General features: G+C 35.8%; 1 protein-coding gene across 2 annotated transcripts in view; it reads left to right on the forward strand.

The window, feature by feature from the left end:
• Window positions 1-8,042, forward strand: part of BTC (betacellulin) — a 52,841-nt gene extending 44,799 nt beyond the window's left edge. The window contains exons 4-6 of one of the 2 annotated variants that reach the window (XM_023189797.2): window positions 2,342-2,488; window positions 4,666-4,775; window positions 6,128-8,042. In XM_023189797.2, the coding sequence (XP_023045565.1) occupies window positions 2,342-2,488; window positions 4,666-4,774 (256 nt within the window). In that variant the 3' untranslated portion in view covers window position 4,775; window positions 6,128-8,042. The remainder of the gene's footprint in view (window positions 1-2,341; window positions 2,489-4,665; window positions 4,776-6,127) is intronic. The other variant, XM_023189798.2, reaches the window with a different exon arrangement.
• The last annotated feature ends 4,556 nt before the right edge of the window (window positions 8,043-12,598 follow it).

Genomic DNA, 12,598 nt, shown 5'->3' on the forward strand with positions numbered 1-12,598 from the left:
TTAAGCTAGTTGGGAAAGATTATATTTGTAAGATTTAATTCCAACCTTATAAAAACTCTGACAAATCTTTCTCCTATACATGCAATTAAAAGTGATTCCTGGCCAGTTGGGTTGGCTCACACCTGTAATCCCAGCACTTTGGGAGGCCGACGGGGGCGGACCATGAGGTCAAGCAAACTATCCCAAGAACAGAAAACCAAACACCGCATGTTCTCACTGATAGATGGGAACTGAACAATGAGGTCACTTGGTCTCGGGAAGGGGAACATCACACACTAGGGCTTATTATGGGGAGGGGGGAGGGATTGCATTGGGAGTTATACCTGATGTAAACCACGAGTTGATGGGTGCTGAGGAGTTGATGGGTGCAGCACACCAACATGGCACAAATATACATACATAACAAACCTGCACATTATGCACATGTACCCTAGAACTTAAAGTATGATTAAAAAAAAAAAAAAAAAAGAACTAGGAAAAAAAAAAAAAAGAGAGATTGAGACCATCCTGGCTAACATGGTGAGATCCTGTCTCTACTAAAAATACACGAATTAGCTGGGCATGGTGGCACGCGCGGTTTCATCCCAGTTACTCTGGAGGCTGAGGCAGGAGAATCACTTGAACCCAGGAGGCGGAGGTTGCAGTGAACCGAAATCGCGCCACTGCACTCCAGCCTGGCGACAGAGCGAGACACCATCTCAAAAAAAAAAAAAAAAAAAAAAAGAAAAAGAAAAAGAAAAAGTGATTCCCCCATCCCTAGGTTTAGTCTTATGTATGACAGATTTTTGATATCTCATGCAGGAAACAATTTTCTTTCATTCATCCTTGGGTCCTTTTATAATAGATGCGTTTAGGTGTCTTTTCTCCTTTGCTTGCATTATGCCTCACCTTTCATCTGGTGGCTGTTACTGAGCTTGTTTTTTGTTGATTTGTTTTGAAGCACTGTCTCAGCTACAATATTGGCATTAAGGGATCTCTTCACTTGAGAAATACGGGCTTTGTGAGGATTGACTGCGTTGACTTTTGTCGAGCATAAAGTATAGAACAGTCCAGCAGTAAATCCTTTCTTAAAGGAAAATGGCGGTGCACAGAAGTTTTCTAAGGAGAAAAATTTAATCTTTTTGACATTTAAATAATTATGTATATGACCAGTATCACTTTGTGTTTTGACTTCATTTGAAATATTCTCTTAAGGAAAATATTTATTAATATTTTCTACTACTATTTCCCTAATATGAATAAAGGAAAATGTTTATTAATACTAAGGTACTAAGGTTACAACACATAATTTTAGTTAAAATGTCCTCAAACTTTTAATGTACCTTAATTCTCTGATGCAGTTCAGATAATTCTATGAGGAGTACTCAGATCACTGAGTTGTTAGCCCTGGGCGTTACTCAGACAAGCCCCAGCTTGGTCAAGTGGGTACGTAAGGATTTAGGACATCTGTTTATGTTAGATATATCCTAAGGCAGATTGATAGAAAGCTGAGAGAATGAGGGAAATGAAGAGAGATTGTTGATTTCTGGTCATTCCCTTGAAGAGGGCCATGGAAAAAAGGGAGGCCGTTTAGAGGAGAGTGAAGGGAATGGTGAACAGATCTGCAAATGTGGTTTTAGGAGTCAGATAAAGGAGCTAAAGAGGACAAGAACTATGTGTTTGCAGTGATGTAATGAAGGAGGCAGTGAATAGAAGAGTAATAGAAGGGCGTGACCTAATCTGTGATGCCCTCGAGCAGTAGAACTAGAATCAATGGATAGCACTTACAGTGGAGGAAGGAGGAAAGAAATTCTGTAGAAACAACATTTATGGAACATTCTCTCTATCTAACGTTTATGGAACATTGTGTTATGAACTTTCACCTGCATTAGGACATTTGATCATATAAAACCGTACAATTTTTATATAATTCATAAGAGAATTTGAACACATCAAAAGTATTTGCATTATCCTGTGATGAAATGGAAAGTCCTGGGGATTTTTGAGTTCCTTGTCATGGAGGTATTTAAGCACTGGGAATGCTGTGGAGGAAATTTTATCCTCCTTTCCTTTTTGAATTCAGAGACTAAATTTTTAAAATACATTTTAGTTAATTGTCATCATCCTTGTGTATTTATATTAGACATATTAATAATGTCTAATGATCAAGTAGTGACAGGTTTTCAGCAAAGCAAAAAAATTGAAATCACTAGTCAACAAAGTAGTGTACCTTTTTTAAAAAAAAGAAACTGTGTTCTTTATTAATTTCAAGTAATGAAAACTGTTAATTTCTTCAGAAAAGAAGTAGAGATTCTTAAAAGTCTTGCATCTTTTACTTCCTTGCCCTCTTCTTGTTTTATAGCTGTGATGAAGGCTACATTGGAGCAAGGTGTGAGAGAGTTGACTTGTTTTACCTAAAAGGAGACAGAGGACAGATTCTGGTGATTTGTTTGATAGCAGTTATGGTAGTTTTTATTATTTTGGTCATCGGCGTCTGCACATGCTGTCAGTAAGTATTTTTAAACTTAATTTTAAGTAAATCTGAGAAATAGTATTGCTCATAGTTTTTCTTCTTTTCTTCCTTCCTACATTCTCTTTTGCTTTTTCTTTGATTCAAATAAATCTACTTTTTGAGCTTTGCCATTGTTTTTATAGAAGTACTCATAATAAAACACATAATACATGTTTTTCATCATTTACTGAATAAAATTGTTCTAATTTAAAATAAAATCTGTATAAATTTCCTAGTTAAAAAAGACAATCATTTAGTCTTAAAGCCTGTATTTTATGTTTGTTAGCAGGTTACATAAGACTTTTATTTTCTAAAACTGTACCATAACACAACAACATTGAAAGATAAAAACAATTTTTTTTTTTTGCTTTGCCACATTAAAATAATAAACTTTATGTGCAAACCACATTACTTTGTTTTTCCTTTTGCTTTCTATTATATATCAGAACTTTGAAAATCAAGAAACATCCTGTTTTTTCTCTGAGACAGAGCAGCTTTGCACAACTTTTATTTGTATTTATTTATTTATTTATTTGTTTGTTTATTTTGTGACAGAGTCTCACTCTTTTGCCCAGGCTGGAGGGCAGTGGTGCAAACATAGCTCACTGCAGCCTCAAACTGCTGGGCTTAAGTGATCCTCACACTTCAGCTTCCTGAGTAGTAGGGAATACAAGTGTGTGCCACCACGCCAGGCTTTTTTTTTTTTTTTTAGAGACTGGCTCTCACTATGTTGTCTAGGCTGGTCTTGAACTCCTAGCCTCAAGTGATCCTCCTGCCTCAGCCTCTTGAGTAGCAGGATTACAGGTGTGAGCCACGGTACCTGGTTCTGGGACAATTCTTCATTAAATTAGTTTCTTTTTGTAAACTTTATTTTTTATTTTTATTTTTATTTTTTGCAGAACAGGACTACCACCAAGTATGCTACCAAAAAAAAAAAAAAAAAAAAAAAAAAGGTATCTTATTAAAGTGGTCTCTTTTTGTCTTAAGAAGCTTGCCCAGATTCCTAAACTCTTGGATCTACCCTTCACAGTGGACCACACATAAAGAGGATTCTCGTGATTCCTTTCTTTGCAATGTGCTAGGGAAAAAAACACTATCGTAGAGGGAGTCTTTGATTGATTATTTATTTATTTATTTATTTATTTATTTATTTATTTATCTGGAGACAGAGTCTTGCTCTGTTGCCCAGGCTGGAGTGCAATGGCGTGATCTTGGCTCACTGCAACCTCTGCCTCCTGGGTTCAAGCAATTCTCCTACCTCAGCTTCCCGAGTAGCTGGGATTACAGGTGTCCGCCACCACACCCAGCTAATTTATGTATTTTTAGTAGAGATGGAGTTTCACCATGTACACCAGGCTGGTAACTCCTAACCTCAAGTTGATCTACCTACCTTGGCCTCCCAAAGTGCTGGGATTACAGGCATGAGCCACTGTCCCCAGCCAGAGTATTTAATTTTTGTTTCAGCTCCTCCATTATGTATCTTTGAGACTTTGGGCAAATTTCTCAACATCTTTGAACTTTTATTTTCTGTAAAACAAGAGTGTTAAACCAGGTAATCTGTAGGATACTTTCTAACTACGAAATTGAAAGATATATTTTTATTTTACCTACTTAAGGTAGAAAGAAATACTATGCTAGGTTTGGGGCAGAGAATGAGTTGGGCAAAGCTGGGAAACAGCCTATTTTGTTATATCAACTTGGAGCTGTACTTTAGGAAAACAGGAATGCATTCTGGAATATCTAACACATTTTTTAATGTATCTAGAAGTTTAGTTAATATATCCAAAGGCTACGTCACTCTTGTTTTCCTTATGCCTGTTTCCAATTTGTACTGTTTCTTCTACACCACATGTACACTATGTAATACTCATTAGTCTATTTTGTAAAATAACTTGGCCTGAAAAATTTTCTTTTGCTAACTAAATTCCATCAATATAAGTGACATATTCTTTCTGTTTTGATAACTATTTTCTACCCACACTGTTGCCTATTATACCTATCATCTGAACCTAGAGAAGGAGATGGGTTAAGAGAGAACCCTAAATATATATTTTTAAAAGAAACCTATGCATTTTTAACAGTCTGTAAATAAGATCATAGGATCTTTCGATGGATAATTTTGTGTTTACATGAACTACTAAGCCCATACTAATTTCTAACATGTATTTTCTAAGTCCTCTTCGGAAACGTCGTAAAAGAAAGAAGAAAGAAGAAGAAATGCAAACTCTGGGTAAAGATATAACTCCTATCAATGAAGATATTGAAGAGACAAATATTTCTTAATGTAAGTGAGATAAACTTGCTGATAGAAAACTATTCAGGTGACATTTAACTGGTGAGACTGGGCTTACTTGCATCTAATAAGTCATTCACTAGAGTTTGCTTTTATTTAAAAACATCTAAAAATAAATCAATTTTTTTAATAGAATCTGAAACCAAATAAAATACTTTCTCGTATCTTTTTTCTGCATGTTACCACAGAGATAGACATTCTAATACCGCATGGTTGTGGGGATATTTATATAATTTTTCTTTCTAATTTTTGGGCACAGGAAAGAGGTATTTTATATAGATACCTCACATTGAAAGGAAATAACAATAGCAATAATAGCTACATATATTGAGCATTTACCACAATGCCAAGCACTGTTATAAGCTCTTTAAATGTAACATCTATAAGGATTGTGCAGGAATCACAAATATTCTCAGATGATCCAATAGAAAGATTTTAATGAAAGAACCATGGATCAAGGTTAAGGAAAAGTACATTGAGGCTCCCTGAGCTTGGGAATGGTTGGGAGCTGTTGCCCTTCCTATAGGAATGGCCGAGGTAAATATTACCTTAGCATTCAGAGGCATGTTGCAGGAGGGTCCCCTAGGCAGGAACTGTGGTTGTGGAGGGAATAGCCACTGTCAGATATAAACAAAGAGAGAGGGAGGAAATAGGGGAAGAAGTATTCCAAACTTTCTCTCCTTTTGCCTTCGGATCTTCAGCAGGTGCCTCCTACTAGTTAAACCTACCAGAAACCAGAGGGCAGTGAAGCCCTGGTGATGGAATCTGAAGTGGTCAGTCTCCTGGAGACAGAGCAGGGCAGAGAAAGGCTCCAAGAAGGCACATGACACATAACTAGCACAACAGAGCAGGATAGTTTGTAATAACATAAAATCCAACTCAAACTGGCTTAAAGTGAAGGCAACGTATTGGCTCACATGAATGGCAGTCCAGAGGTAAGGCGGGCTTCACACTTGTCAAACCAGAGGCTCACACATAAGGAAACGTATTATTTCTTCCTTTCTGCTCACTGTTCTGAGTTGGCTTTCATCCTTGGTCAGTTCCTCTTAGGTTATAAGAAAGGTCAGTAGCAATTAGGGCTACAAGCTTCCTTGTTGACATCCAGTATGAGAGAGTAGTGTCTTTCCACAGCTCAGTTGTACAAAGAATCACTCCCAGACAATCCCAGCAGCTTAATGGGGTTGGTAAATGCTTGATGAAAAATTATATGTGCTCCTAACTTATTCCAAAAACAACATTACTGAATTGAAAACAAAATCACTGGCTCTGGATTTTTAAATTATTATTATAATTGCATAGTCCATTTTTTTTAAGTGACATGTTGTTATTTTCTTCATTCTCAGAGGCTATGAAGTTACCTTCAGACTGGTGGCAAGCTGCAAAATGCCTTGCTCATTTGAAAATGGACAGAATGTGTCTCAGGAAAACAGCTAGTAGACATGAATTTTAAATAATGTATTTACTTTTTATTTGCAACTTTAGTTTGTGTTATTTTTTTAATAATAAGAATATTAATTATATGATGATTGTCTAGTAATTGGAAAAAAAGCAACTGGTTACGTAGCAACAACAGAAGGGAAATTTCAATAAACTTTCATTTAAGTATTGTCACCAGGATTACTAGTCAAACAAAAAAGAAAAGTAGAAAGGAGGTTAGGTCTTAAGAATTGAATTAATAATAAAGCTACCATTTATCAAGCATTTACCATGTGCTAATAAGTTTGAAATATATTATTTCATTTAATCCTTTCAGCAATCCATGAGATAGATATTATAATCCTCATTTCCTACATATGGAAACAGGGCCAAAGAACTCAAGTCAAATAATCTAATCCAAATTTAGACAGTTGGAGATTGTTGGAGACAGAATAGAAATCAAGGTTTATCTAAATTAAAATCTGTGCTTTTAACCATCATTTTTGTTCATCTGAATTGGTGCAACCTAACTCAATAACATAACCCAAGGTTTTATACTGAACTGTGTTTTGGTATGATTGAGAGATGTCAAGGCCATCTTCCTACAGGCACACAGACTGAGAAATCCTGGTCTATATTGCTGCTACCATCATGCTTTCTATAGAATTGACTTTTATTATGTTTCTTTGCTCCTTTATAAGTTCTCAATGACGTGACTACATTTTTACATTATTAAAGCAAACAGATTGGCCCCATAACTAAGGAAATGACTAGAGATGGAAAAGTAAATGCTTGGCATTCCTTAAGCCCTGGGTAAGTGTTTATGCTCAATAAAATATAAATAATATTACCGAAAGAGGCTATTTATTTGGGAGTAATGGTCAGTGACAACAGTGGAGAGACCAGATAGGGACTGGTTGTGACCATATCCTCATTTGCGTTCGTCTTGATGACAGCATATATGATTGCCCTCAGGTAAATTTTGGTGCAGTAAAATCATAACCATAACATCTATTACTTGAGACCATCTTGCCAAGTGCTCCTTTACTCCTTGCTATATTTAATAAACACTGCTTTAAACCTAGAAAAGCACAATTTGCATTTAGTCAATATTTCGTGGAATATTTAACTTTTTACATTGATTAGGTGGTTCACTTACAAAAATCAATGGAAGATGCCCCCCAAATTGTGCGTGTCAGCCAAACAGCTTCTTTTTTAGAATCTTTGCAAATTTTACTTTGCAATGTAGATTCCTTAATGAAGTGGAGAATTCAGACAAATTCTGAAATCGTATATCACCTTCTAGCTTCCACGGTGTTTTGAGTGAAGCTAGGGCTGTACTTATATGTAATACAGAATTAGCTTCCCTATCAGTAAGAGCTAAGCCAAGCAACTGATAATTTTTAAAAATCTATTTTTTCTCCTGATTTAATGGTCATGCTTGAAACACAATTATATCCAACTGATCCATGTTGTATATGCTTTATTTTCAAAAGTTCATTCATGCCTTTTCTCTTATGTAGTCTTTTCTGATACAAAAGGAGCTTGGAATAAATATCCATTAGAGTTTTTAAAAACACAAAACAATGCTCTAAATGTTTCTTTTTTTCCTGGACTGAGTTTGGCTGACCAATAAAATCTCTCAAGCCATTTTGTTTTGATCCTAAAATGTCAATGGTGGGGCTCTCGAAATTTGGTAGATCTGGTATCAAGAAAGAATTTCAAAGATTTTTATATCTTTTCAAAATGTGTTCTATAGTTGCTTTGCATACACTAAATAACTTTGTTTACGTAAACTGTCAATATTATCATGTAATAAAATAAATTTATTTTTAAAACAAAGTAAACATGTGGTTACTTGAGAATTTTTTATTTTACCATGAATTACTAATGAAAATAAATTTGAACACTATTGCTTTTAAACACCTTATGCTTTGTAAACCCTATCCATTAATGTTCTTGAAATAATCCATCCTGACCATGTGTTTTCTTTAGGAACTAAAACATTTGGGAGTGTGTTTGACATCTATGGGACTGTCTTCCCAATACCCTGGCCATGTTTTTGAACTCCACCTCCAGCTGCATTTGATTCGTCTGAGGTGGGCACTTAATAAACTTGGGCTAATTAGAGTCATTCCCAGAGAAATTGGAAACTTGAACTGAAGTCAGTCTTCTTAAGGTTCTTGGGGTATAAAAATGTGCATTTTGAAGCTATTGGCAGTTACCTTTTGCTTCATGTGGAACAGAAAAACAAAGGAATCTGGTCAGCCTACAGCAAGTGAAGCTTTAAGCAAATGCTGAGTGAAAAACAGAGACAAGGCACAAATTTCCTGACAGAACGTGAGTCCTGGTTACAGGCATTCTCAAAGTTTAGCACCGTTCGTGTCTATGGGCACCATGAGACATGTTAGTGTCTTCATAATAAATTCTTCATTTGTCTTAAGCTAGTTCAGTTTGGGTTTCTGTAACCTGGAACCAAGACCCTGACCAACTCAGGTGCATCCTGAGATTGTGGACAATGGTTTCTTAAAGAGGAAATGACATCTTCTGTAAAACAAAATATCAAATTATGATTTTCAAATAGTGCCTTTTATCATATAAATGGACACTTCCAGCAACAGCACTGTGTCTGCACCACACAGACATTCATGGGAGCATGGAGAGGGAGCAGGGACTTCAGCAAACATTGATTGGGCACCACTGTATTTCAGGTACTGTTCCACCCACTGTGACAAATGCTAAGGAGGAAAGACTCTTAGAAGTTCAGAGTTTCTAAGTGGGGGAAACAGCTACTCACTGAACAACATTTCAATGCAATTTGTTGCTCTGAGAGAAGTTCAAGGTATTAAGGAACAGAGAGGAATGTCACTTAGCCCTGCTTAGTAAGAATCAGGGAAAGCTCCTGTAGGAAATCACACCTGAACTGATGATTGGCTCTGAGAAATAAAGTCCTCTGTCCCAAATCTTTGGTAAGCTCAAAAATATTTCTTTCTTTTTCTTTTATTTCTTTCTTCCCTTCCTTCTTTCCTTCCTTCCTTCCTTCCTTCCTTCCTTCCTTCCTTCCTTCCTTCCGAGAGTGAGTCTGGCTGTCACCCACGCTGGAGTGCAGTGGCGCCATCATAGCCTCAACCTCCCAGGCTCAAGCAATCCTTCCACTCAGCCTCCCGAGAAGCTGGGACCACAGGCATGTACCACTATGCCTGGCTTTTTTTTTTTCCCTTGAGACGAAGTCTTCTTATGTTGCATAGGCTGGTCTTGAACTCCTGGGCTCATCAAATATTTCTTAAGTCTTTGTCAGATTCTGCAAAGTTCCTCTGAAAGCACCAGAAGTGGAGAGACCAGGAGGTGGTGCTTCAAGGGAACAAGTGAAGAGAAAGAATCAAGGCTTCATCCCTTATTCCAGGCTGTCCTGGGTATAGCAGGGTAGAGCATGTGGGCGCATGAGCTGTGAGAATAGATGTTTCTGGTCCCAATAATGCTATCTGATTAAGTGATTTTCTGACGTGGCAGGGAGAGATTTTTATAGCTTCCTACAGTTCGTCATTTAGAGCTTTCCCATTTACCACTTTATTTTATTGCCCATGGTTTAAGCAAGTCACATTGAGAGTGGAGTAAAATGTTCCAGGTCAAATAACCTTATTTAGATAAGACCTTGTTTGTGCAATATTTTGTAAATGAAGTCCAGAACATATTTCAAAGCCCATGGCTTTAAGACCCAGCTATAGCTTTAACGAAATCTTCATTTAAGTATATTGTGGATGTACTTCGTTATGCCTAAGCATATTGGGCCACTGCTATCATTAATTAATTCACACAAAAATAATTATTAGGTTTCTACTAAATGCCAAGTACCTTAGGTGCTAGGGGTATACCACTTGCATAAAACAATTTAAAAAACCCTCTGACCTCATGAAGCTTATCTTCTAATGGATTTAATATTTCATAGCATGGAATTTAAAACAAGTCTTATGCAAGAAGTTATCTTATACTGAGGACATCGCCTCTAGACTTTAACTTAAACAAGTGTCTTGGAACATAAAACTGAAGATGAACTCGTGGAAGATCTCAGTATATCATAGGTTTGACAGATTTTCCTTGACTGAATAATATTCATATTTTAATAATGATTATGTAGAACAAAAAAAGTATAACTATGTTTTTGCAGTCAAATGTTTATTTTTGCTATGCTTGATTAATATTGGTGCTACATTTGGGCATCTGCTCTTCTTCAAAAGATCTTCTATGCTTCAAAGCATTTTTCTACGAAGGAACCTGTTCCCATGTGATCATCTTTGTTAACTAAACGTTAATGCCAGAACATAATGTGCAAATAGTGTACGCTTGCGTGTTTGCTACTGTTGTTGGAGCCTAGGAATGTGTATCTTATTGGAACTTCTATAAGCTCCTATATAAGCTTCTGTATATCTAATTGGAACTTCTATAAGCTCCTTATTCTTCCCCAGGATGTGTCAGCTATTAGCGTTTGAAGTAGTCTGAAATTTTATATGAGGAAACTGTATAAACTGTACAACTACAGAAACTGTACTGGTGGTTATTTTCAAGAGCCGAATTACTGTTTTTGGAAATTTCAAAATGTGGACTTCAAGGTTGGTTTAATCAAAAATTAGAGTCAGTAATTGTACTCAAATAGGAGTGTTAACAAAACATGTTTTTAAAGAACTTTCCTTTTATATTTTATTATTTTTATTCAAGTTTAAATTACAAGAAAAAATATGCAACAGAGGTACTCAAGGTTTGTTTTCTTTATTTTTTCTAATAAATTTATTAAAAACATGTCAAACAAAATTCTTCACAAACACAGAACTCTTTAGTATTGCTTTCTCTAGCAAGTATAGTTATTCTTCCAAGATATATGCAGAATAATAAAATATTCTGAAACTCTGTGAACCAAGCTAAATAATGATTTACAGTATTTTGGGCTTTAGTAAGAAGTGACAGAAAAACTTGTATCTCTGACTTGTTCTCTAATACCATTTTTGAAATGCTACAATATGTAAATTAATTAAAACAAACTTGTTGTTGGCGCATTCTTTTTTAACACCCTAAGAACATTTCGTTTACCCAATGAACCAGAACTAGCAATTCTAAAAAATCATTTACACAGTGTTTTGTGTTTGGTTGCCTGTTGTTTTTTTGTCTGTTTTACTTTTAAAGATAATCTGGTCTCAGGTATTGTATCACCATCCCTCTGCCTCCTAACTTCAACTGGACTTCAAAATATCTGAGCTCTTAGCCCAGCCAGTGCTCCTGATAATTCTGTAACTGCAATAGGGATAGGAGAAATTTGCTACTGAACTATCATAATACAAAGGTTATGAACATAGGATCTTTATTCAGACAGATGTGGGCTTTAATTCTAGGTCTGCCATTTACTGTGAGGCCCTGGGCAAGTTATTTAACCTTACTAATGTTTTTGTCAGCAAAGTCAAAATAAATAATAAATAAGGTGGGTTGAGAAACTTAGATGAGATAATGTCAGTAAAATGCTCAGCTCAGCACCTGGAATATTTTAAATAATCTCTAGGTATGGGCTCAACTGATGTTAATTATTATTACTGAGATCGATAATCATGGTGATAGTGATGATGATGATAATGATATTCTCTAATTACTCCTGTGAAAAACAAGAAATTATTTTCTGAAGTTGAGTCACTGCACTGATACATTGCAAAGTTTCTGTATATTTAAGAATTCACCATCCCTGTGGAAAAGAATGTCTTTCTATTCCTATTAGAACAAGTTATGTTTAGGTGAAGAATTCCAGCTCAGTGACTAGTCCTATGAAATTGCTTCATTTTTCTCTCTACATTCTTCCTTTCTCCCTTCCCAACTCCTTGCTTAAAAGCACCCAATGAGAAAAAATAAGAAATAATCACTCCAAGGCTGTTGAAAATAACTGAAAGCCCAATAATTTTCAAAATTATGCTGAGACAGAGATATGATAGATATTTTTGAAGGTGGAGTTATACTCTGTACTACTTGTATGTTCAACGTTAAGGGAGATTTTAAAAATAACTTGGGCAGGGACTGGGAATAACCTCTGCTATTTGTTACTCGCAATTGACCTACACAGTAAGTATTATGATACCATCTTCTGGATGATAAACCTTATGCTCAGGAAGCGTAAGTACCCTGCCAAGGGTCATACTACTTGTAAACCATGCTCATCTGTCTCTTAACTTTGGAATTTCCATCTTGAAATGCAAGTACACTGAAATTATCTATCTTCTAGATGGAAAGAAAAAGAAACTTATTGTTCTGGACCCTGCCAATCGGCTAAATAAATGATTACTGAAACTATGTATTTGACAAATCTTTAAAACATTTTAAATATTGAAAAACTGTACAAGAACAGAAGAATCTGAGAATTTTGTATC

The sequence above is a fragment of the Piliocolobus tephrosceles genome, chromosome 3, assembly GCF_002776525.5.
Source record: "Piliocolobus tephrosceles isolate RC106 chromosome 3, ASM277652v3, whole genome shotgun sequence".
NCBI lineage: Eukaryota > Metazoa > Chordata > Mammalia > Primates > Cercopithecidae > Piliocolobus > Piliocolobus tephrosceles.